Source organism: Leopardus geoffroyi, chromosome B4, assembly GCF_018350155.1.
Source record: "Leopardus geoffroyi isolate Oge1 chromosome B4, O.geoffroyi_Oge1_pat1.0, whole genome shotgun sequence".
Taxonomy (NCBI): Eukaryota; Metazoa; Chordata; class Mammalia; order Carnivora; family Felidae; genus Leopardus; species Leopardus geoffroyi.
In genome coordinates this window covers 61,277,655-61,299,217 of record NC_059341.1, presented here as the reverse complement: position 1 = coordinate 61,299,217, position 21,563 = coordinate 61,277,655, and the positions used below count along the sequence as shown (strand labels likewise).

Genomic DNA, 21,563 nt, shown 5'->3' with positions numbered 1-21,563 from the left:
CTCCTCTCTGGAGCTTCTTGGGGCAGGGGGACGGGGTGGGGCTGGGGGTGGGGGTTCTGCTGTCCTCTGGGATTTCCTCCAACAGGAGGCCAGTCAGGGCAATCAGGAAGCCTCCAACTGTAGCCTTGAAGAGGTTCTGGTTCTTGGTAATGGAATGATCCAAATCTAGGATTGACTCTCAAGCTACATGGTTGCCTCTGGAGAGATGGGGTCCTAGGCCTCTGCTTAGGTATGACATCAGCTCCAGGCTCCATGAAGAAAAACAAACCAGTGAGAGACAAAACTTCTAGAACAAAAATCAACGTTTTTTCAGGCTAGCTAAGATGGTTGATATATTTACTGCTTCTTGTTTAGTTAAAAATGTGGCCCACCACATGGGGGTTGGCTAGCAAGTGGCAGAAAAAGTGACCTATCCCTTATGAGGGTGGCAGAAAGAATGGCTCTCATTCATTAAATTTTTTTAATGTTTATTTATTTTTGAGAGAGAGAGAGTACCAGCAGGGGAGGGGCAGAGAGAGATGAAGACACAGAATCTGAAGCAGGCTCCAGGCTCTGAGATGTCAGCAGAGCCCAACATGGGGACTGAACTCACAAGCAGTGAGATGAGCCAAGTGGGACACTTAACCAACTGAACCACCCAGGCGCCCCTAAATCTTTTTTTTTTTTTAACACCAAGAGGTTAGGGGAAAAGATACACGTTTGTTCCAATTCTACATGAGAATTCCCCTAAGAGGTGCCTTTCCTCAAGAGACTTGGCCAAAGAAGAGGGGCAATCCCTAAGTTGACCAAGAACTTTCACTTGTGAGAAACTCCTAGTTTAGAAGTTATTCACTCTGGGGGGAGCACGGGAGGGAGAAAGGGAGCATTGGCCATGTAAAGAAGGAACAGAGAAGTGACTTTTATCTTAGGGAAATATATGTATTAGTGCTTAGAAAAAATTTTGTAGTTTTCTACTTCATCTTAATAGGAAAGATTACTAGGGCCTTTTGCATAGAGTCAAAAAGGACCTTTGACTTTGGTTGCTTCCACCTTGCTCCAGGCTTACAGAGCAATGAATAAGGATGATGCCACACAGTATCTAACCAGCCCTAAATTCGATGTGTGGTTTTACTGACAGATTGCTGTTATTTTAGAATATACTTGCAGGGAGACAAAATCTATCTCGTTTGGTAGAAAAGAGAGAAAAGCTCCCATTTGTCCTGGTCTTTTAGGCTAGGAGAAATGAAATATGGATTATGACTCAATGTTCAGAAGCCTAAGAAAGTACATTAACAGTCACATTAACAGGACACGCTTGGGAACAGGGAATGGGGAAAGCTTAAAAATACAAGCATGACAGGTGCTAGGTATCTGCAGAGACAGAGGCCTGGCAGGTGCCCCGATCTTTCAGAAACTAGGAAAAGCCCAGAGGAGAAAAGATATCCTTTGGCTCAAAAACCTACATCTCTGAAGGAATCACTGGATAGTATCACAATGACTTGCCAGAAAATTCAGCTGCAAGCTCTTGGAATAAACAGTCCAAAGCATTGGAGGGCTATGAGTGTCAAAACCACTCAGCCAAATCAGGCTTGTGTGCAAAATAAAGGATATGCAAGGATGGTGTAATTAAAATAGATGTCAAGTAAAAACACACTACACATCAACATGTTCTATCTTAGATCCTCAGAACTTGGAATGGGTTAGACATTTTATAGGTCGTGGACTTGGATGGAAAGGGAGTGGCCAAAGCCCCCTTACTTAAAGGTGCCACTCTCATATTTGTTTTCCTTTACCTAACACTTACTGGTCTAATGACTCATGAGATGAACACAAGGGAGAGTACTGTAAACTGCAGAATCAACACCATCAACACTAAGGTACTCTGCTGGGTTGAAAGAGAGGACTTAAAATTCAGCTAATTTACAGATTTCTATTGGTGATTTACAGAAGATTCCACAATAAGTATAGCTAGATTTCTGAGGCTAATTTATTATCAAGGTTCAGATATGGGTGGTATGATGGGCTGAACTGTGTCTCCCCCAAAATTCATATGTTCAAGTCCTAACCCCCAGGATCACAGGACGTGACCTTATTTGGAGATAGGGTCTTTGCTGAAACAATCAAGTTAAAATGGGATCACTGGGATGGGTCCTCTTCCAATATGAGTAGTATCCCAATAAAAAAGGGGAACTTCGACACACAGCCATGTATGGACAGACATGAAAACTTACGATGGCGGCCATCTACCAGCCAAGCCGAGAAAGAAGACTGAAACAGCTCCTTCCCTTCACAGCCCTCAGGAGACTCCAGCCTGGCGGACACTTTGACTTTGGATTTTCAGCCTCCGAACTGTGAGAGAATAGACTTCTGTTGTTTAAGCCATGGGTGAGAGGACCCAGGATCACAAAGGCACAGGACACAGTGCAAGAAGGCAGAGTTCAGAGAGTGAGCTGGCCTGAAAAATCCAGCTGTAGCTCAACAGAGAAGGATGAATCTTCTAGGCAACAATGTGCTGGCCTTTTCAGTGTCCACAGTCAACAACTGCCTTTATGACCCAGTAATGAACATGACAAACTAATTCGATTAGATATAGTGTATTTGCAATTTCAATATCATAAGCATTTACAGAGCAATTATTTGCTCCCAGATTCAAATTCTATTCCTACTGAAAGACCTCTTGCAGAGACCTCTTTCAGAAAATGTCCATCAGTGTTTGAAATGACAAGGTACAGCACATATGTGGTTGTTTTCCATACTTTCCTTTACTGCCCCTCCTACCCCGATACTTAGGCACTTTCATAAATCCGAAAAAAGACCAATAAATAAATAAATATCCAACACAGAGCTTTAAAAAAAGAAACAAAAGTGCCCTCAAATCAAAGGCAAAATTATCATAATATTTATTCAGTGCTTGTTCAGAGAGAGATTTATGCTCAAATCCTGGCAGAGGACATGTGGAGATATAACAGGTACATCAAAGCAATCTAGGATTGATGAATAGTTTTGTACCAACAATGAAAGTGCTTAATAAAATGTTCAATAAATTTTTATAAGATGACTCATGACTAGCAAGAATCAGGTCCCCTCCCATTTCTTCTCCTGCCAGGTCCCAAATACTTCAAGTCATTTTCACAAGAGCAAACATGTCACACGAAAGAATGTTGTGCCTCGCTGGCTAACAAAGAAAGACATTCTAGATTGTAAATCACTCCTGATCTTCAACGATGAGACACAGCTAGGAGCAATCAGCACAGATGTAACCATGCTGGCTTGGGAAGACACATACGTGTTATCCCCACCATGCAAAGAACAATTTCTATGGCTTCACGGTAAAAGCCTTTTCGTATTTACAATCATTACTAAATCACTAGGCTTTCAGGAATCTCCAGAAGTTGCCCAGTATTCCACTTCTAAATAAGACAAACAGACCAATTTTAATTTGGAGGCAAACCAACTGACATCTTGAGTCAGGGTCACCATTCTGGCTATGCAGGTTGGGTCCTGCACAGGGTGCCCTGCCCTAGCGAGTGGAGGCTGAAATCCATTCTGTTCCAGCTCAGGGGCTGTATCTGCCTGCAGGGCCACCATTTTCTAATTGCACAAAAGCTTTCTCAGGACTAGGGCCACATACACCTTCTTCTCCGTAGATACTCTCCAATCACCTCAGCAAAGGGCAATGCTTTTAAACATGTTTAGTTCAGGAAGTGAAAAAGACAGTAGGGCTGGAATTTAAAGAACAAAGAGGGCGTGGCTCAAAATAAGCTGGAGATGTTGACAGGGACCATTCTGAGAATTTAAAGATTAACCTAGGGGTGCCTAGGTGGCTCAGTCGGTTGAGCAGTTGTGCGTCCGACTCTTGATTTTGGCTCAGGTCATGATCTCAGGGCTCGTGGGATCGAGTCCTGTACTGATGGTACGGAGCCTGCTTGGGATTTTCTCTTCCACTCTCTCTGCCCCTCCTCCACTCACGCTCTCTCTCAAAATAAACATTAAAAAATAATAAAGATTATACTAAATACAGAGGGTTGTCATTGAAGGGTCTTAAGGGACCTGTTGTGGTTTGTGTTTCTAAAAAGTTCTCTCTGGCTCCCATGTAGACAATGAATCAGAAGGGAAAGAGAGAAGATGTGGAATGCAGGTGAGAGTTGGTGGACAAAGTGATGGCAATGGAGTGGACAAGATGCACTAGGAAATGGAATCACCAGGACTTTGTGAATGATTAGATGCAGGGCTGAAAGTGTGAGAAAGAAGGAATGATGCCCAGGAGGATTCCCAAACTGTGCCACAAAAAAACCGGGCAGACAATGCTGCTGTTCATAAAGAACACTGGAAGAGGAGGAAGTTTGAGTGATCAAGCTCATGAGTTCAGTGTTAGAGTCAAGACTTCCATCAAACAGTGAGTTACTATGCCTTCTAGTAAATGTTGATACTAAAATAGGATATACCATACTTACTTCTTTTTTTTTTTTAATAAAATCTGAGAAACACAATTTTAATCAGTTTTAGAAGCACTCTGGCCATACTCGGACTATGATTATAGTTCTCAAATTATTCTCCATGACCACATTCCTGTCCCCACCTCTGGACCAGTTGCTCTGAGAGTAAATAAATCTCAGAAAAGGGAGAAAAGACAGCCCATCTAATAGGACACTCTGACTCAAAACACTCTGACCACCATCCCATCCTCCATCTTGCCCCCAAAATGTGTTCCAAGCCTCATCTAGAGGTTTCTGATAGATTAAGTTACCAAATTCATTAAGAGCAGTGAATCTCAGAGCATGGTTCCCAGAGGAAGCAGCGTGAGCAGAACCTGGGAGCTTGTTAGAAATTGAAATTCTCAGGCCCCACCCCCAGACTGATTCAGAAATTCTGAGGGTGGAACTCAGCACTCAGTGCTTTGACAAGTCCTCAGGGTGCTTCTAATGCATACCCAAGTTTAAGAACCAGTGACAACAATCAATTACATTTCCTTCACAACCGCTTTCTAATGTCCATAATCCTTTTTTCCCACTAAAATTTCCTTAGAACTCCAAAAGTACAGTCTACGTCTATGTAAAGCTCCTTCCCCAGGTGATGCTATCCTTCATCTGACTCCCACGCTATCTCCTTCAAGGTACGCAAACACCCAGTTTCATCTCCACTAATCTAAATCTTGGCCTTATCATTGAGTCAATGGTTAGTGGCACTGCCCTCCTGCTCAGAGTTCCTTCTCTTCACACTGGCTGCACCACCCGGAATTCTGCCTCATATTGCAAGCTATAGCACGTTCCCAACAGGTATCTGCCTTTCATTTCGATTCGTACATGTCTAATATACAGAAGAAACCTAGTAAAAGTCTAAGTGGTTATTCTAGACCAGTGTTTCTCAAGGTGGAGTCTACTGGAAGTACATGTTAAGCATGCAGATAATAAGCCCCATCTCTAGTCTTTTAAACTAGAAATTTCTGGGGTCAGGGCTATGCATTTTTGATGCACACTGAAGTTTGATCTCCTGCTTGTAGATGAACTGCTATCTTGATAACCACAGATTTAAATTAACTGCTTCTTGAGCACAGGACACTGAACAAAGATGAATCGAAATGAGGAGAGCTTATTTGGTTACTGACCTGTGGTCCACTTTGTAAATGTATTCTTCAGATTGTAAAGTTTCGGAGCAACAATATCACACTCTGTGCTCTATGTATGCTGCGGAATTATTTCCTATCGGTATGTCCTCCCCAGCCTACACTTACAGAATTTGCTTTCCAGACCTAATGAATTTTCTCTTTATCTTTTTGGCCCAGATACCTGAACTTTACTGCCATTTAGAAGCTATTTCTCTTAGACTTACTCATTTGTAAATTGTGAAATGTTTACATTAGCTCCAGCAAAATTTAAACAGTAAATTTTAGGTGCAAAAAGAAAACAGCAAAATAGCTGCCAAGCAGCAAATGAAATTATTTATAACTACTGACACACTGTCACACAGCCAAAAATATTTTCTGGCTTTAGTTATGAAAGTTAAACGTACTCCTCCACAACACATTGCCCCACAACCTCCTCCTATCAGAAGGGTACATGAGCTCCACCCCAACCCCCACACACACCCTAAAAAGGCCTGCACACAGATCCACAGTCAAAAAATAGTTACTACAAAGCATGTTATATAATGGAAGCAAAAGGGAGTCCAGAGACATGTAGTTTTTAAAACCACCAAGCAGCTATGAAACAGAAGGGAAACCAACAAGTTCTTTCCTAGAATTAGCATTGGGTCTTTCTCAAAACAATTTGTGCTCATCTTTATTTTGTCAAACACATGCAAATCTGTTTTTAAAAATCACAGCACTATCTAATTAAATTTTCACCACTCTTTCTAAACTAAACTTTGCAATGGAAAAACAGGCACACACACACACATCTGAAATCTATGAGAAGAGTACATGCCTTGGGGTGGTTCTAGTGTATGTGTGTGACTTTTATTTTTTAAAAATTGCCAAATTCTAGGGGCGCCTGGGTGGCTCAGTCAGTTAAGCCTCCAACCCTTGATTTCAGCTGAGGTCATGATCTCACGGTTGGTGAATTCAAGCCCCATGTAAAGCTCCACAATGTGTGGGACCTGCTTGAGATTCTCCTTCTCTCCCTCTCTCTCTGCCCCACTTGCCCTCTCTCTCAAAATAAACGAATAAACTTTTAAAAAAATTGCCCAATTCTATTCCTGAGATTCATTTTAAAAGAATAATTTTAATAGATGTTCATAAAAGGAAACTGTATTAGCTCATTCTGGCTGACAGGAAAAAAATTTTTTTTAGTTGAGGTATAATTCATATACAGTAAAAGTCACCCTTTTTAAATATACAATTTGATGATTTTTGACAGATGTACACACTTGCGTAACCACCACCAAAACAATGCTTAACTGTGTTGCCCATTAGAGCTGCCATATGTGGGTCCTGAGCCCTTGAAATGTGGCTAATCCAACATCAGAGGTAGGGTAAGTGTAAAATACACACCAGACTTCAAAGACTTGGGGAAAAAATGCAAAAGATCTTATTAATATATGGTGAAATTATAATACTTTGCATATAGTGAGTTACGTATTAATATAATAAAATCAATTTTACCTGTTTCATTTTTCCTTTAGCGTGCGTATTAGAAAATTAAAAGTTACTGGCTTGCATTTGTAGCTTAAAGTACATTTTTATTGCCCAGTGCTTTAGAGATCATTTCTACCCCCAAAGAGCTCCCTCTTATCCCTTTGCAGCAAACATCATTTCTCCACCCCCAGCTCCTGGCAACTGCTGATCTAATCTCTAACCGTAAAATTTTTCTTTTGGTAGTCTTTAAAAAATATTTCCTCTTTTTTTCTTCAATTTTCCATTATCATCTTGTGTTGTTTTAAAAATAGTTATTTTGGGGGCGCCTGGGTGGCTCAGTCGGTTAAGCGTCCGACTTCGGCTCAGGTCATGATCTCACGGTCCGTGAATTCGAGCCCCGTGTCGGGCTCCGTGCTGACAGCTCAGAGCCTGGAGCCTGCTTCCGATTCTGTGTCTCCCTCTCTCTGACCCTCCCCCGTTCATGCTCTGTCTCTGTCTCAAAAATAAAATAAACACTAAAAAAAAATAGGTATTTTTAACTTTAAAAGATCTGGAAGTGCCTTGCCTGATCATTTTCTATAGTTATCACTAACTGATGTCATTTTCATTAACCAGTTCTAATGCTGGTAGGCCACCACAACAAGTGCATGCTGGGTAACTCTCTTCCAAAGGAGCCGTGCACAAGTGGCTGATAATTGAATAGAGACCATTGTGCAAACACACAACAGCTCTATTCAAAGATGCTGTAGGAGACCTGAGCCAGAGGTGAAGAACCTCCTGTAGCTTAATTTTATTTAGCTTTAGGGAAGTGGAGAGAAAGCTTCATCTGTGCTAAGAAAAGGCTGGACAAAAATGTAAAAAGCACTTACAGGTAGGAGGGGGAGCAAGGAGAAGAAGCTTTGGCCCCCTGGCAGTGTCTGCTGATGGGAACTCTGTGACGGCTGATGATAATTGCCAGAGAGATGCAGAGACAGCCAACCCGCATCTCTCCCTAGCCCCCATCCTAGGCTCACCTATAACAGGTATTCAGATTTTCGGCTTCTATTCACATTTACTCTTTATTCATTCCCCAGATACTGCATACCATCTTTCTGACCTTCCAGAATCTGAGAATAGTATTGGCCACCTCCTGTCCATATTTTCTCCCATTGGGTTAGTTTGGGACCTGCATGCTAATCTTTCCACCTCTGGACTCTTGGGTTCCATACGGATAACCAACCTTGAACACATCTCCTGAGATTTCTATACCTCATTCACACCTCCACCTCCTTCCTTTGCAATGCCCTAGAGAACTAGAACAAAATCTTTGCATTTTGAGCATTTTACTGCTAGTTTTTTAAGTTAAGGTAGTAAAATGCCAACTAGGCTCTGAGGTTTCTTGTTTCCTCTGAGATAGCTAAAAGCATCTCAGGAGTCTACATTCCCGCCCCCCAATCCCCAACCCCAAAGATTTCTGGTGGAAAATTCTCTCCACCAAAAGGACCCAAGTGAGAATCATAGCAAAGGAAGAACCGCTGGCCTCAAACAGTTTGTATCCATGCCATCTAAATATACAGCATGGATGGCATTCATTTCACCTGATCTCCGCTTAGTCCCAAAAAGAGCTCTTCCAAGCATTTCCACCCCAACTGGAGAACGTACTAGAAATCGAAAAGTCTCCAGTATGGTTCCCAAGTGAGACACTGAGAAAGGATGATAACTCTGGTGGTTCTTTATGACTGCCGCATCCTAGAGGGGCTCACAGAACAGGCACCAAGCTAGTGCACATAGATACTACCTGAGAACCATATAGATTTGCCTTTCTCTTGTGGAAGCTCCAGCGCAGGGGCAGGAGGTGGTCAGATAACCACACAAATACAAGTATAATTATTAAGTGCACATGGTTTTGATACACAAACAGGGTTGGACACGAGTCTATGTTTGAAACCTTAAAATAAAATAAAAACATTTTCTCCAGAGGGGGCAGTACCAACGAAAGAGGAACAAGTTTCAGTTTTCTTTAATTCTGGAATGAAAATAAACCATTCGCCATACACGTTCCACATATAAAATCTCTAATAAATACCAAAACTCTGCAAGAAAAGCATCATTATCTCTATTTTGTAGAGGAAGCAGAGCCAAGTTAAAAATGGACTTGCTATTGCTAGAAGTGGCCTGGAATTTGACAGGCACTCAATTGGTAGGCACACAACTGTTAAATTAAAAAACAAAAAAATTTTTTGAACAGTACAGCAAGTATTTTAACAGCTAGGAGAGGACTATAGTTTCCCCATATTTGGTGTTGCGTGAGGCATTGCCAATCTCGGCCTCAAGTAGATATAAGCCTTGACAGTAGGAAATAAGATAAGAAAAGCTATCTGCCTATATGTTTGGCAACTGGATAATTTGCATTTAGTTCTCACTTAAGAGATAAAGAAGCAACCATCTCCATCATGCAACAGTCTGGCCATAGGCCCTTGGGGAATTAAAGCCAATCCAAAATAAGGTTAACATCAGCAATATCTACAGGAAGGGCCGTTATGAGGACTGAATGACACAGTCTATACACAGGCTGTTACAGTGCCTGACGTTTTTCAAAATACTTCAACACAGGCAGTTGTGATACAAAGGGGATTACTTTTTTTTTTTTTTTTTTTTTTTTTACCTATACTCTGGGGCAGTTAGCTCTCAAATGACCAATCAAAACCTCACGTAAACAGAAAATCAAGTCAATTATCTGCTCCACCAGAGGGTCGTTGTTTAATATAATGGCTGCCACAAATGATTTTTCACAGATCAAACAGTATTCATGATGGGCTGTAAGTATTGTACAGATATATTCTGTTTACACTTAAGTGGGAATGAGAATCTATCCAACCCAGTTGTCTACACCTTTTTAAAATGGTGTCCTTCGCTGAAGACTGTCACTAGTCCTGTTTCTAGACGTTTTGGAAGAAATACGGTCACCTGATCCTGACAAGAAAGCCAAATCCTGATGCTAGAATATTGTCCCATCTGCCTCTAGTGAAACTTTTTGTTTAGAGTGCTACCCAAATGCACAAAAAGCCACAGCATAGGGACCTTCTAGAGCAGCTCTGTCTCACAGAATTTCTCTGCGATGACGGGAATGTTCAGTTTGTCCGGTGATAAGCTAGCCACTAGTTATGGGCAGTCACTAGGCACTTGAAATTTGGCTAGTATGACTGAAGAACCAAACTACTAATTCAATTTTAATTGCCACATGTGGCTAGTAGCTACTCTTTCAGATGGCACAGTTCTGGAGCTTACAAAAGAAGGCTGTGTGATGTTTTTGTGCCTGTGTATTAAAAATGCTTTATATGGGGGTGCCTGGGTGGCTCAGCTGGTTAAGCTCTGACTTCGCTCAGGTCACGATCTCACAGTTTGGGAGTCTGAATCTTGCATCGGGCTCTGTGCTGACAGCTGGGAGCCTGGAGCCTGCTTGAGTTCTGTGTCTCCCTCTCTCTGCCCCTCCCCCATTCTCTCGCTATCAAAAATAAACATTAAGTAAAAAATTTTTTAAATGCTTATATGTGGAAGACCTATAGCGCTCATCTACTGCCACTGTCCACTAGGCATATCAACCCACAATATATAATCAGCTGAGGCTAAGTTCCCAGCAGCCTAGCTCGAGAGGGCCTCTGGGCTCTGAAGGCAGATCTGGGTGGTCTGAACTGCACAAAAAGTTAAGATGGGGACAAAAATACACAACTCAGAAAACAGTCATGAAAATTCAGTGACCGAGCATGTGAAAGCACCCAGCAGAGTGTGCGGCAGCTACAGAGGCTTGAGAACATTTAACTTGGCTTTACACAGAAACACCATTCTCCTTTAGTAAGGTACATGAGCGTTGGTAAGGTTTTGTCTGTTTGCGAATAAACATACAAGTAGAGCATAGGAAACTGTATGTACCCGTCCTCTCCCCATCCCCAAAAATAAACACTAAATACTTCAGCTAAGAATTTGGTTTGGAAGAAGGATGCCCCTGTCACAAGAATACAAGAATGCCTATAAAACAAGCTATGGGAATAAGGAGACTTCCTGCTTTTTTTTTTTTTTTTAACGTTTTATTTATTTTTGAGACAGAGAGAGACAGAGCATGAACGGGGGAGGGGCAGAGAGAGAGGGAGACACAGAATCGGAAGCAGGCTCCAGGCTCTGAGCCATCAGCCTAGAGCCCGACACGTGGCTCGAACTCACGGACCACGAGATCGTGACCTGAGCTGAAGTCGGCCGCTTAACCGACTGAGCCACCCAGGTGCCCCAAGACTTCCTGTTTTCTAAAGAACATCTCTTGTAATCTACTTACACTGGGTTTTTTTCTTCCCCCTCCCAACTTGTGTGTGTGTGTGTGTGTGTGTGCGTGTGTGTGTGTGTGTGTGTGTGGTAAAATACACATAAAATTTACCATCTCACCCATTTTTTAGTGTACACTTCTGTGGTATTAAGTAAATTCAAATTTACCTTGGTTTTTGTCTCCAAAAATAAAACATAGTAAATATGTAAAAAGATGGTATTAAAACATGCATAAGGTAAATAAACATCAAATTCAAGAGAGTGATCAGGGGAGAAATGGGGTAGAAGGGAAAAGGGAGAACTAGAAAGGGGTTTAAGTTTTATCTAGAATGTTTTATTTCTCTTCAAAAAAAAAAAACCCAAATATGGCAAAATGTTAAGACTTGACTGAACTGATAAGTATATAGGTGTTTCTTACATGATTTACTAGACTTTTACATATTCTTTCAAAACTTTTTATTTTGACCATATAATAGGCTTACAGAGACGTTGCAAACACAGTATCCATACATCACTCCAACCCACTCCCTCTAATATCAACATCTTGTGCAACCAGCACAATGATCAGACCAGGAGATTAACCTTGATATAATACAATACTATTTAACTAAACTAAAGAAGATATTGAAATCACTTTACTTTTTCCATTGATGTCCTTTTCCTATTCTACAATAGCATGTGCACTAGTAGTTATTTCTCCTTAGTGTTCTGTGGTCTTTGACAGTTTTTCAGTCTTTCCTGGTCTTTTATGGCCTTCACACTTGTCAGCTATTTTGATGAATGTCTCACAATTGGGGTTTGTCTGATACTGTCTCATTAGTAGGCTGAGACCATGCATTATGGGCAAGACTATCACAGAAGTGATGCGATGCTATGTCCTTGTGTATTATATTAGTCTGTGATAACTTTTCATATTGTTAAAATATTTCATAATTTCAAAAGATAAAAAGTATGCAGCTATATTAGTTTCTCCAGAGAAACAGGACCACTAAAAAATACGTGTGTGTGTGTATGTGTGTCCATGAACACATACACACACACAGGTTTATTATAAGGAACTGGCTCATGCATTTATGGAGACTGAGAAGTTCCAAGATGTGCCATCTGAAAGCCAGAGAGCCAGTGGTTTAGTTCCAGTCCAAGGTCAGAGGCCTGAGAACCAGGGAAGATGACAGTATAAGTTCCAGTCTGAGTCCAAAGGCAGGGGAAGACCAAAGTTCCAGTTCAAAGACAGGCAGAGAGAGCAAATTCTCCCTTACTTAGTTTTTTGTTCTCTTCAGGCCTTTAAAAGATTTGTTGGGGTGCCTGGGTGGCTCAGTCAGTTAAGTATTCTGACTCCTGATTTCAGCTCAGGTCATGATCTTATGGTATGTGGGTTCGAGCCCCACATCAGGCTCTATGCTGACAGCACAGAGCCTGCTTGAGATTCTCTTTTTCTCTCTGCCCCTCGCCCTATGTGTGTGTGTATGTGTGCACTCTCTCTCAAAATAAATAAACTGTAAATAGGTAGGCAGATAGGTAGAGGGTAATTTGCCAAATATTAATCTCCTCTAGAAATGTTGGGAAAATAAGTGAAGTTATACACCATAAGATGGCCTACGGGACTAATATAAACTCTAGTTTCTAGCTTAGAGACCCCTCTTCCAGGTTCTTCTTCCCACCCTGCTTGCTGTGTACACAAAATTACTACTAATGCAGAATGCGGAAGTAACAGACTATAAATTGTCCCCCATACTTGTGCTCAGGGCTCAGATCTTTGGAGAAACGGTCTCCTCTGAGCCCGCCAGTGTTAAATAAATCTCCGATCCACCAAGATCTATGAGTGCCGCTTGGTTTTTCTGCCAGTGTTCCAGCCTGGTTCCTGTGTTCCTTCACAAACACACCCAGAAAAATACTTAATCAAATATCAGCACACCTACTTTGGTTCAGTCAAGACAACACACAAAATCAACCCTAATAGTAGCTTAACTTCTAAATTAGAAACTTCCTACTGTGTATATCTAGGTTCCAAATCCTATCAAGCCAAATGGATTTTAGGAAGTGCTCCAATTTTTAAAGTTACCATTATCACTAGCTTCAGGCCTAAAGCATTGTAAATTCATGACATACTATCATTTTTAAAAACCTCAGGGGGTTTTATCATGGATGATTTTACTTAGGAGAAAAGGCAACGATTAGCCAGTTTACACTACCAAGATTAACTGTGATCCAACAGAAGCAAGACCAGCAAGTCAAATTAAGGCTTTAAAGAAATTAACACAAGTTAATGACAACCAATAATCTCCTGATCTCTTACTAGAGGTGAAAGCTAGGTTATCATTTAGAATTGACTACACTGCCCATCATAACATCCTAAACATGTTATGATATGCCATTGCTTCCTATATGTATCATGCTTTAAAAAATATATCTGGAAGAATTATATATATCAAGCTATTAACAGTGACTGCCCTTTTTTCTGGCGCAAGAGAGAAGGTGAGTTTCAGGGACTTTCACTGAGTTGTATATTAAAATGAAATACATATATATGTATATGCACACATGGTTGACCCTTGAACAACATGGGTTTGAACCTCACAGGTCTACTTACACATGGATTTTTTTTTTTTTTTCAATACAATACAATATCTATTAGGGCTATTAGGATCTGAGCTTTGAGGAATCAAAAGTTATACTGAAGGGTACCTGGGTGGCTCAGTCGGTTAAGCGTCCAACTTCGGCTCAGGTTATGATCTCGCAGTTTGTGAGTTCGAGCCCCGCGTCGGGCTCTGTGCTGACAGCTCAGAGCCTGGAACCTGTTTCAGATTCTGTGTCTCCTCCTCTCTTTGCCCTTCCCATGCTCATGCTCTGTCTCTCAATAATAAATAAACATTAAAAAAATTGTTTTTTAAAGTTATACTGAGATTTCCAACTGTGTTCAGGGAACGGGGTGGGGAGGGGGGTGTTGGCAACCTAACTCCTGTATTGTTCAAGTGTCAACGGTACATATGTACATACGTACGTGTGTGTGTGTGTGTGTGTGTGTGTGTGTGTGTGTGTGTGTGTATCAAGAGAGAAAAATGGTACAAATAAATTTTCAAGTTTTCTCTGAGGCTTCCCGCATTTGAAACTCTTTTACCTTCAGGATCACTCTAAATTTTGGTGGTTTAGGCAGGGAAATACTTTTTTCCACCTAAATGTTTATATATATTTCAAAGTGTTCCATTTCCATGGGTAACGGTACCATGTTCAGCTATTCCCTTACCTTCACTCCAACTTCACGTAAAGAAAGCTCCTCACAAATTCTTTCCTAGGTTCCCCGTGCTCCGAGAGGCAATCACAAGTTTTTATAAACAGCTAGAGCACAGGGATCCAGGTCTCATTATGCCAAAGAGGAAGTGAATACTTAATTTAAATCTTCTAGCCCACCCCAAATGTGGATGCCATTGTTTGGGGCCAGTCCCACGTACCACACACACCTCTTGCATATCTTTTAGAACACACTGCCCCACTCAGAATAGTTTCTTTCAAAGAAACAGGACATGGGTTTGCTTTGGGGCTGGATCAACCCTCCTAAGAATCTTCCAGGGAGGAGAGAGGCGGTCATCCCCCTGAGAGACAAGAGTATGTAGAGGGTAAGAGTATTGGCTTTAGAGCCAGACTGTGTACATTTAAATTCAGGTTCTAGGGTTTACGATCTTGGAACGTGTAGCAAGTTATGTAATTGCTGATGCCTTGGTTCCTTCATCTGTAAAATGGAGCAAATAATGGCACTTAACTGATAGGGTTGCTGTGAGAGTTAAATACTTGTAAAGTGCTTAGAATAGGACCTACCATGTAGTAGAAACTCATTAAATGCTAGAGAGTCTGCAGGTTCTGGTTCCACCCCACCCCCCAGGGTTTAATCTAGGTCCTCAACCACTCATCAGAATCGCGGCCATTTGCCAGCTGTTGGGTAAGAATATACAGTTTCTCCCCAACTCCGACTCCTGAAACAGAGTTGCCTAGAACAATCCTTTTTAACAGAACCTAAAATTTAAGCCAGTACAACAGTGAAAAACTTGAGTCACAGCAAGCTTTAAATGTAATCTTGTTAAATGGAAACAAAGACAGAAAAATATTTGGAAAAGATCCTAAGCAACTGATAGATTCCAATGAGTTGAGGTTCTTTTAAGTCGACCTGTGTTTCTTGGCTTTTTTCCTGTGCGTGCACGTGTGTTTAAACCCATGACTCTTTTTTGACAAGTATAAAAACCTTATGGTTTCTTAAAATGCTATTTAAAACTTGAAATTTTTTAAAAAAATGGACCAAAAGCGAATCTAATCAGTGTTAATTTAAGAATATACTTGTTCAGGGGCGCCTGGGTGGCTCAGTCCGTTGAGTGTCTGACTTTGGCTCAGGTCATGATCTCACAGTTCAAGGGTTTGAGCCCTGCACTGGGCTTTGTACTGACGGCTCAGAGCCTGGAGCCTGCTCGGATTCTGTGTGTCTCCCTCTCTCCTTGCCCTTTCCCCCACTCGCGCGCTGTTTCTCTCTCCCTCTCAAAAATAAACAAACATTAAAAAAATTAAAAAAAAAAATAACAACATACTTGTTCAGTGGTGCTTGGGTGGCTCAGTCAGTTAAGTGTCCGACTTCGGCTCACATCATGATCTCACAGCTCGTGGGTTCGAGCCCTGCATCGGGCTCAACTCAGAGCCTGGCGCCTGCTTCACATTCTGTGTCTCCCTCTTTCTCTGCCCCTCCCACACTTGTGCTCTCTTTCAAAAATAAACAAACTTGGAAAAAAAAAAAAAAAAAGAATATACTTGTTCAAAGTACACACGTGCTTTACCTCTAGGAAACTCTGAGTAGGTACCCTATTCCCTTCCTGAAAATCACTGAACGGACCTGAAAGCAGTATCATATGGCCTCCTAGTTTAGATCAGACTGGGGTTGCTATAACTCATTTGCCAAGATGAGTTTGCTCATAGAAAATTTTTTTTTGGTTTAGTCCATGCAACCAAGAGCCTTTAATCCTACATGATGCACGTCTGTCCTCCAAATTGCACATTTGGTAACAATGAAAGATTTACTACTTCTAACTATGAATTACCCACTGAGAACACTATAGCAGTGAGGGCCAAGTGACCAGACTCGATCACTGTGGAGCTATGATCTGATCAATTCTCAAACAACTTCATGACGCCATTGGAAAGGGAAGAGTTCACAATAGTGGTTAAGGGAAGAGCAGCCTGGGAGATGAGAGGGCTTGGTCAACAGAAAGGATGCTGCTTCCAATTCCAGAAGGACCAGGATACCCATGTTACTGGAGGCAGTTAACAGAACCGGACAAAGATCCAGCTAACAGACTGGCATTAAAAAATATAGACTTAATCTTACAATAAGGCAAACACCTAGCTGGGAAACTCAAAGAAGAAAATGGAGGTCCTCACCATTGCATTCCTACAAATTTCTCTATATGTACTTTCACTTTCCTCCTTGTAATCTCATGGGATAACAATGAGGATGTAACAACCTACCCCTGTGCCCAATCCATGAATCCCATCTTTACTCTCTCCAAAAGTAGCAGCGAATCTCTTTTATTTTAAAAGTCTCCCCCTGTATTTATTCCTTATCCCTTTTTATTTGGGAAGTGGGGGCAGAAACTAACCTGACTCTGCTTCCTCCTTTCTACTTTCTCAGACTTAAAAAAAAATTTTTTTTTAATGTTTATTTTTGAGAGAAAGAGAAAGAAAGAGATCGCATGAGCAGGGGAGGGGCAGAGAGAGAGGGAGATACAGAATCTGAAGCAGGGTCCAGGCCCTGAGCTGTCAGCACAGAGCCCGAAGCAGGGCTCAAACTCACAAACCCTGAGATGCTTAACTGACTGACCCAGGTGCCCGTCAGACATTTCTAAAATATAGTCTGTATTCACTGTTCTTACTTCCTTTCTGCTCATTCACTCCTCAACCCAGTACAAACCTACTGATCCCATTCTCATGAAAGCCAACCAATAACATCTACCCTGCCAAGTCCACTGGAAGTTTTGTTTTAATCATGCCAAGTATTTCAATATATTTTGAATTACCTGGAAGAATGAGTGATAATTGAATACCACCATCCTAAGTACAGCCTTACAGGAAAAAAAAATCCCAGTTCCCTAACAGGGGTGGAAGGCCTTCCATGATCTCACTGACTCCCCTTTACCTCATCATACTTGATCTCCCCACACAGTTGGCTGTTTGTCACCCAGGTGTCATTGCTCAAGCTGTCCCCTCTCTCTGGAAGGCCCTCTCGCTGGACCCCTACCCCTTTTAACCCCACTAACTTCTACTCCCCAATAAATGCTCAGATCAGAAGTAATCTCCTCCTGGAGTCCTTTCCTGATACCCCTACCCAATCTCACCCTGGCTGCATGAGGCACCTCCTTTTATTCTCCCACATTATTTTTAAGTCCTGTTGCTACACTTACCATTCTGTCCTATAACAGGTGGTTTATGTCCGTCTCACCAAATAGGCTCTCAACTCCCTTAAGACAGGAACCATCTTACACACCCACATGGCAAGAAGGAAGGAACCGCCATCACTTTTGTCCTTCTGCCCTCAGGAGGGATCCTCTTCAGCTTAGGATGGTATGAGCACAGAATAGTTTGGAAGCAAGGAGACAGCCCTTGTGGATTTCTATCCCTTTTTTTTTTCTCTTTCCACATTTCTGACTATAACTTAGGTCCTTGTGTTGCCATAGTAACCAACAGTCTCAGAACACAGACTTTTGGCAGTTGGACCTGTAGCCTATGACAGTTGGGATCTGAGGATTTTTAACATCCCCAGTTTATGGCTCAGGAATTGGCAGCACCTTTTTCATGTGGGCAGCCACCAGAGGAGGGCATGACAGAGCGTGTGTACGTGTGTGTGTGTGTGTGTGTGTGTGTGTGTGTGTGTGTGCGTGCACGTATGTGCGACCACGTAATTCTTCCACCCCCACTTATCTACCAGGGGCATCACAAAAAAAACTGGGCTAAAAAGTGCCAACAGATGGTGGGAGGATGGGCATCTCAATGGCTATAACCTTTCTGGAAAGCAATTTGATATCAACTATCAGGAAGCTTTAATATGTGTGTGATCTTTGGTCCAATAAATCCACACAGATATATAGACAGACACAAAGATTTATTGACAAAAGGGTTTACTGAAGATCTATTTATTAAAACAACAATCACCTAATGATCAATAAGAAAGTGGTTAAAAATGACAGAATAGCCATATATATGTTTACTCTAGGGTATGCTATAAAACATAATCTCACTTTAAACAGCTGATGTGGCATCCATTTAGATATGTGTATGTGTGTATGCATATGTACAAATACACATGTACACAGACATGTACAGATAAAGAAAAGGAAGTCCACCAAAATGTTTTCAGTGATGGTTATCAATATCTCTAGACAGTAGGATCATAAGCATATTTAATTTCACCTTTATGCTTTTCTGTGTTTTTCAAATTTTATACAATGATCATTTTTTCTTTTATAATTCAAGTTCTTTCAACTGTAGCAAGACAGAAGATGAGCGGTATCAGGTGGAAAGGCTTAGTAAAAAGTGTTGTTATACAAAGAAAGAAATTTTTTAAGGGACAGGGCGGCCTTTTTTGCCCTTCGTTAAAGAAGACCAAAAAAAAGGATGAACTTCTACCAGAATGGGATAGTCACAAGTAGAAAAAGGAATGAATAATGCTATTGCTCAACCATCAGAACTTCCCTCTTCTTCTCCCCTAATCCCACCTATTTCTTTTTTCCTTTCTTTAGAAGATTCCTGAGGTGACACCTGAGATTTGAGCCCTTGAACTCCATGGCACACTCATCCTCTAGCAATGATGGAACTGACTCTACAGACTGCAGCTCTGAATCAAACCTGAGCCTCTCTGTGGGCTATTTCCCCTGTGAAGACACCTCCTACGAGAAAACCATCTCCCGTGAAGACGTGTCTTCCAAGGGTCCTTCAATCTTTGTCCCTCCTATCCAAGGGACATGGAGAACTGAAAGTACAGGCAGACTCCTGAGGAGACAAGACCAAATTCAGGACGACCCAAAGCAGTTTTGCAAACTAAGCATCACCCTGGCCTGGGACATTGATGTGGGTTCTAACAATTCAGATTCCATAGTTAATTGGGACATAAATGGAGTCAATTGGTGGGTAGACAAGTACCCTGAAGAGAACACACAACTGACTCTCAGCAAACTGGACGGTCTTGTGCAAAAGCTTGAGAAACTTCTGGAAAACCAGAAAGATGATGATGATGGCTCTGTATTCCCTGAATCTGCTCAGGGGGAAGATTTCCAATTGTTCAGCAGCTCCCCTCCAGATAGAGCTCAGGTCAGTCATCAAGAACATGATACTTGCCAAGACTTGCCCAACCCCTGCCAACACAGAGGTACCATGCAGTTTCCACAGATTCCTCTAAGACTTCAGGAACGCGAACTTACTGAGGTGAGCACACAGATGCCCCATAGGCAAAAAGGGAACAGACCTGGTTGGGGTTGGGGGTACCAGTTTGGAACACATGGAGTATTACTACCTGCTTTGAAGCAGAGCCACACCCCCTTGGTGTCTGACAGGCCAGGAGAGGGAGGGAGAAGGCTAACAGCAAGGAAAGGGGTCAGGGTGGAACTGAAGGGGAAACACCGAGGAGCAATGAAGGGCAAAAGAGGGTAGGAAAGTTGAAAAAAAAAAAAAAAACTAACAAAGATGACCACCCAAAATATATGTGTGTGTTTAATTATTAATGAGGATTTAAACTTTGCATTTACATGGTGGGGGGGGGGCTGGGTGGCTCAGTCAGTTAAGCGTCTGACTTTGGTTCAGGTCATGATCTCATAATTCCTGGGTTCAAGCCCTGAGTTGGGCTCCTGCTGACAGCTCAGAGCCTGCTAAGCCTCAGAGGCTGCTTCAGATTCTGTGTCTCCCTCTCTCTCTGCCCCTCTCCTGTGAGGGCTGTCTCTCAAAAATGAATAAATGTTAAAAACAAAAACAAAAAACTTTGCCTTTACAGTTGGATTATTTTTGATAGAAGGATTTCAATTCCGTGAATGGGTACATATCGGCCCCATTGTTGTCCAGATTATATGCCTTTAACTCATTCATTGTCTTGGCAGATGACAAACCAGGCAACTCACAGCCAAAGGACAAGCACTCTAGACACCTCCTCAGTCTCATCAGGTCAGCCAGAGAAGCCAGAGAAGCCAGAGAAGGAGGGTGCTCATGCCAGCACACAGGCCATCTCCTGTGTGAACCTGAGGTGGGTCTTCCACTGGCTGAGGGAGCAAATCCTCTCCTCACTTCTCGGGAGACAACACCCGGAGGAGGCCACTGAGCGCCCCCATCAGCGGGCACGAAAGAAAAGACTCTCTCACAGAGGCAAGAGAATCCAACCCCAAGATTCCCTCGAATTAGGACACCCTCTATCGCCGGATAACCTCTATTCTACAATCCCCACGAGTTAATTGTTTTCCAATAAACACAACACATGTTCTTATTAGTCATGTCTTCCTCTTCCAGCTCACCATGTTGACTCAGGCTGAACATATAGATGTTGTCTAGAAGACTGAGATATATTCTCTGTGAATTTTAAGTAGTATTACCCTTCCTAACTTGAAGGCATTCTTTTTCTCTCCTCTGCCCCCCACCCTTACTCTATTTTTACCCTCTTTTATTTTTATATATTTTAACCTATTTTAATATTAAGCCAAATGCCCATTTTCAGGAGGCAACACTATAACCCATCAGATTCCCAAGATGGTAGTGTGGTTTGGGTTGAACTTCAAGGGCTTGAGCAAATGGCAGAGGATACTGAGTCACTCAGGAAACAGATTTCAATTGGCCGTGTTTCAGGATTTCTGATGGCAGGTGTGATGTTCCCCGGGGACCTGACTGGTTCTAGACTGTGCTGTGTTGGCTAGAGTAAGTGGCCCACTCAGGAGGAATCAGAGAATTGGGAGTGCTACTTAGCCAGTCTAGGTCTACCCTGCTTCACTCATAAGATGAGAAAGATAGTAATATGTACCTCACAGGGTTGTTGTGAGAACTGAGGAGATAAGGCAAGCACTTAATACATAATTTTGCTGTAGCTGCTGATATTCATTCTCCAGAGGATCTCCCCAGAAACCTCAATCCAAGGGACATCCAAGAATGAGAGCTTAAGAGTAATTCTCATTGAAATATTTCCCACACAGAAGCAATACTTACCAAAAGGTATGGG

General features: G+C 41.9%; 2 protein-coding genes across 31 annotated transcripts in view; one reads left to right on the top strand and one right to left on the bottom strand.

The window, feature by feature from the left end:
- The window catches only part of PPFIBP1 (PPFIA binding protein 1), a 173,431-nt gene that overhangs the window by 80,246 nt on the left and 71,622 nt on the right, over positions 1-21,563 (bottom strand). Inside the window, exon 1 of one of the 30 annotated variants that reach the window (XM_045464408.1) lies at positions 3,409-3,418. The exons of the other annotated variants lie outside the window; for them this stretch is intronic. The gene's annotated coding sequence lies outside the window, so the exon portion shown is untranslated. Of the gene's footprint in view, positions 1-3,408; positions 3,419-21,563 lie in introns of those variants that run through there. 30 annotated transcript variants of the gene reach the window in all.
- On the top strand, positions 18,039-20,840 carry CB4H12orf71 (chromosome B4 C12orf71 homolog). Its single transcript, XM_045464435.1, has 3 exons — positions 18,039-18,208; positions 19,114-19,795; positions 20,461-20,840. The coding sequence occupies exons 2-3, from the start codon at positions 19,157-19,159 to the stop codon at positions 20,806-20,808; spliced, it is 987 nt and encodes a 328-aa protein (XP_045320391.1). The 5' UTR covers positions 18,039-18,208; positions 19,114-19,156; the 3' UTR covers positions 20,809-20,840.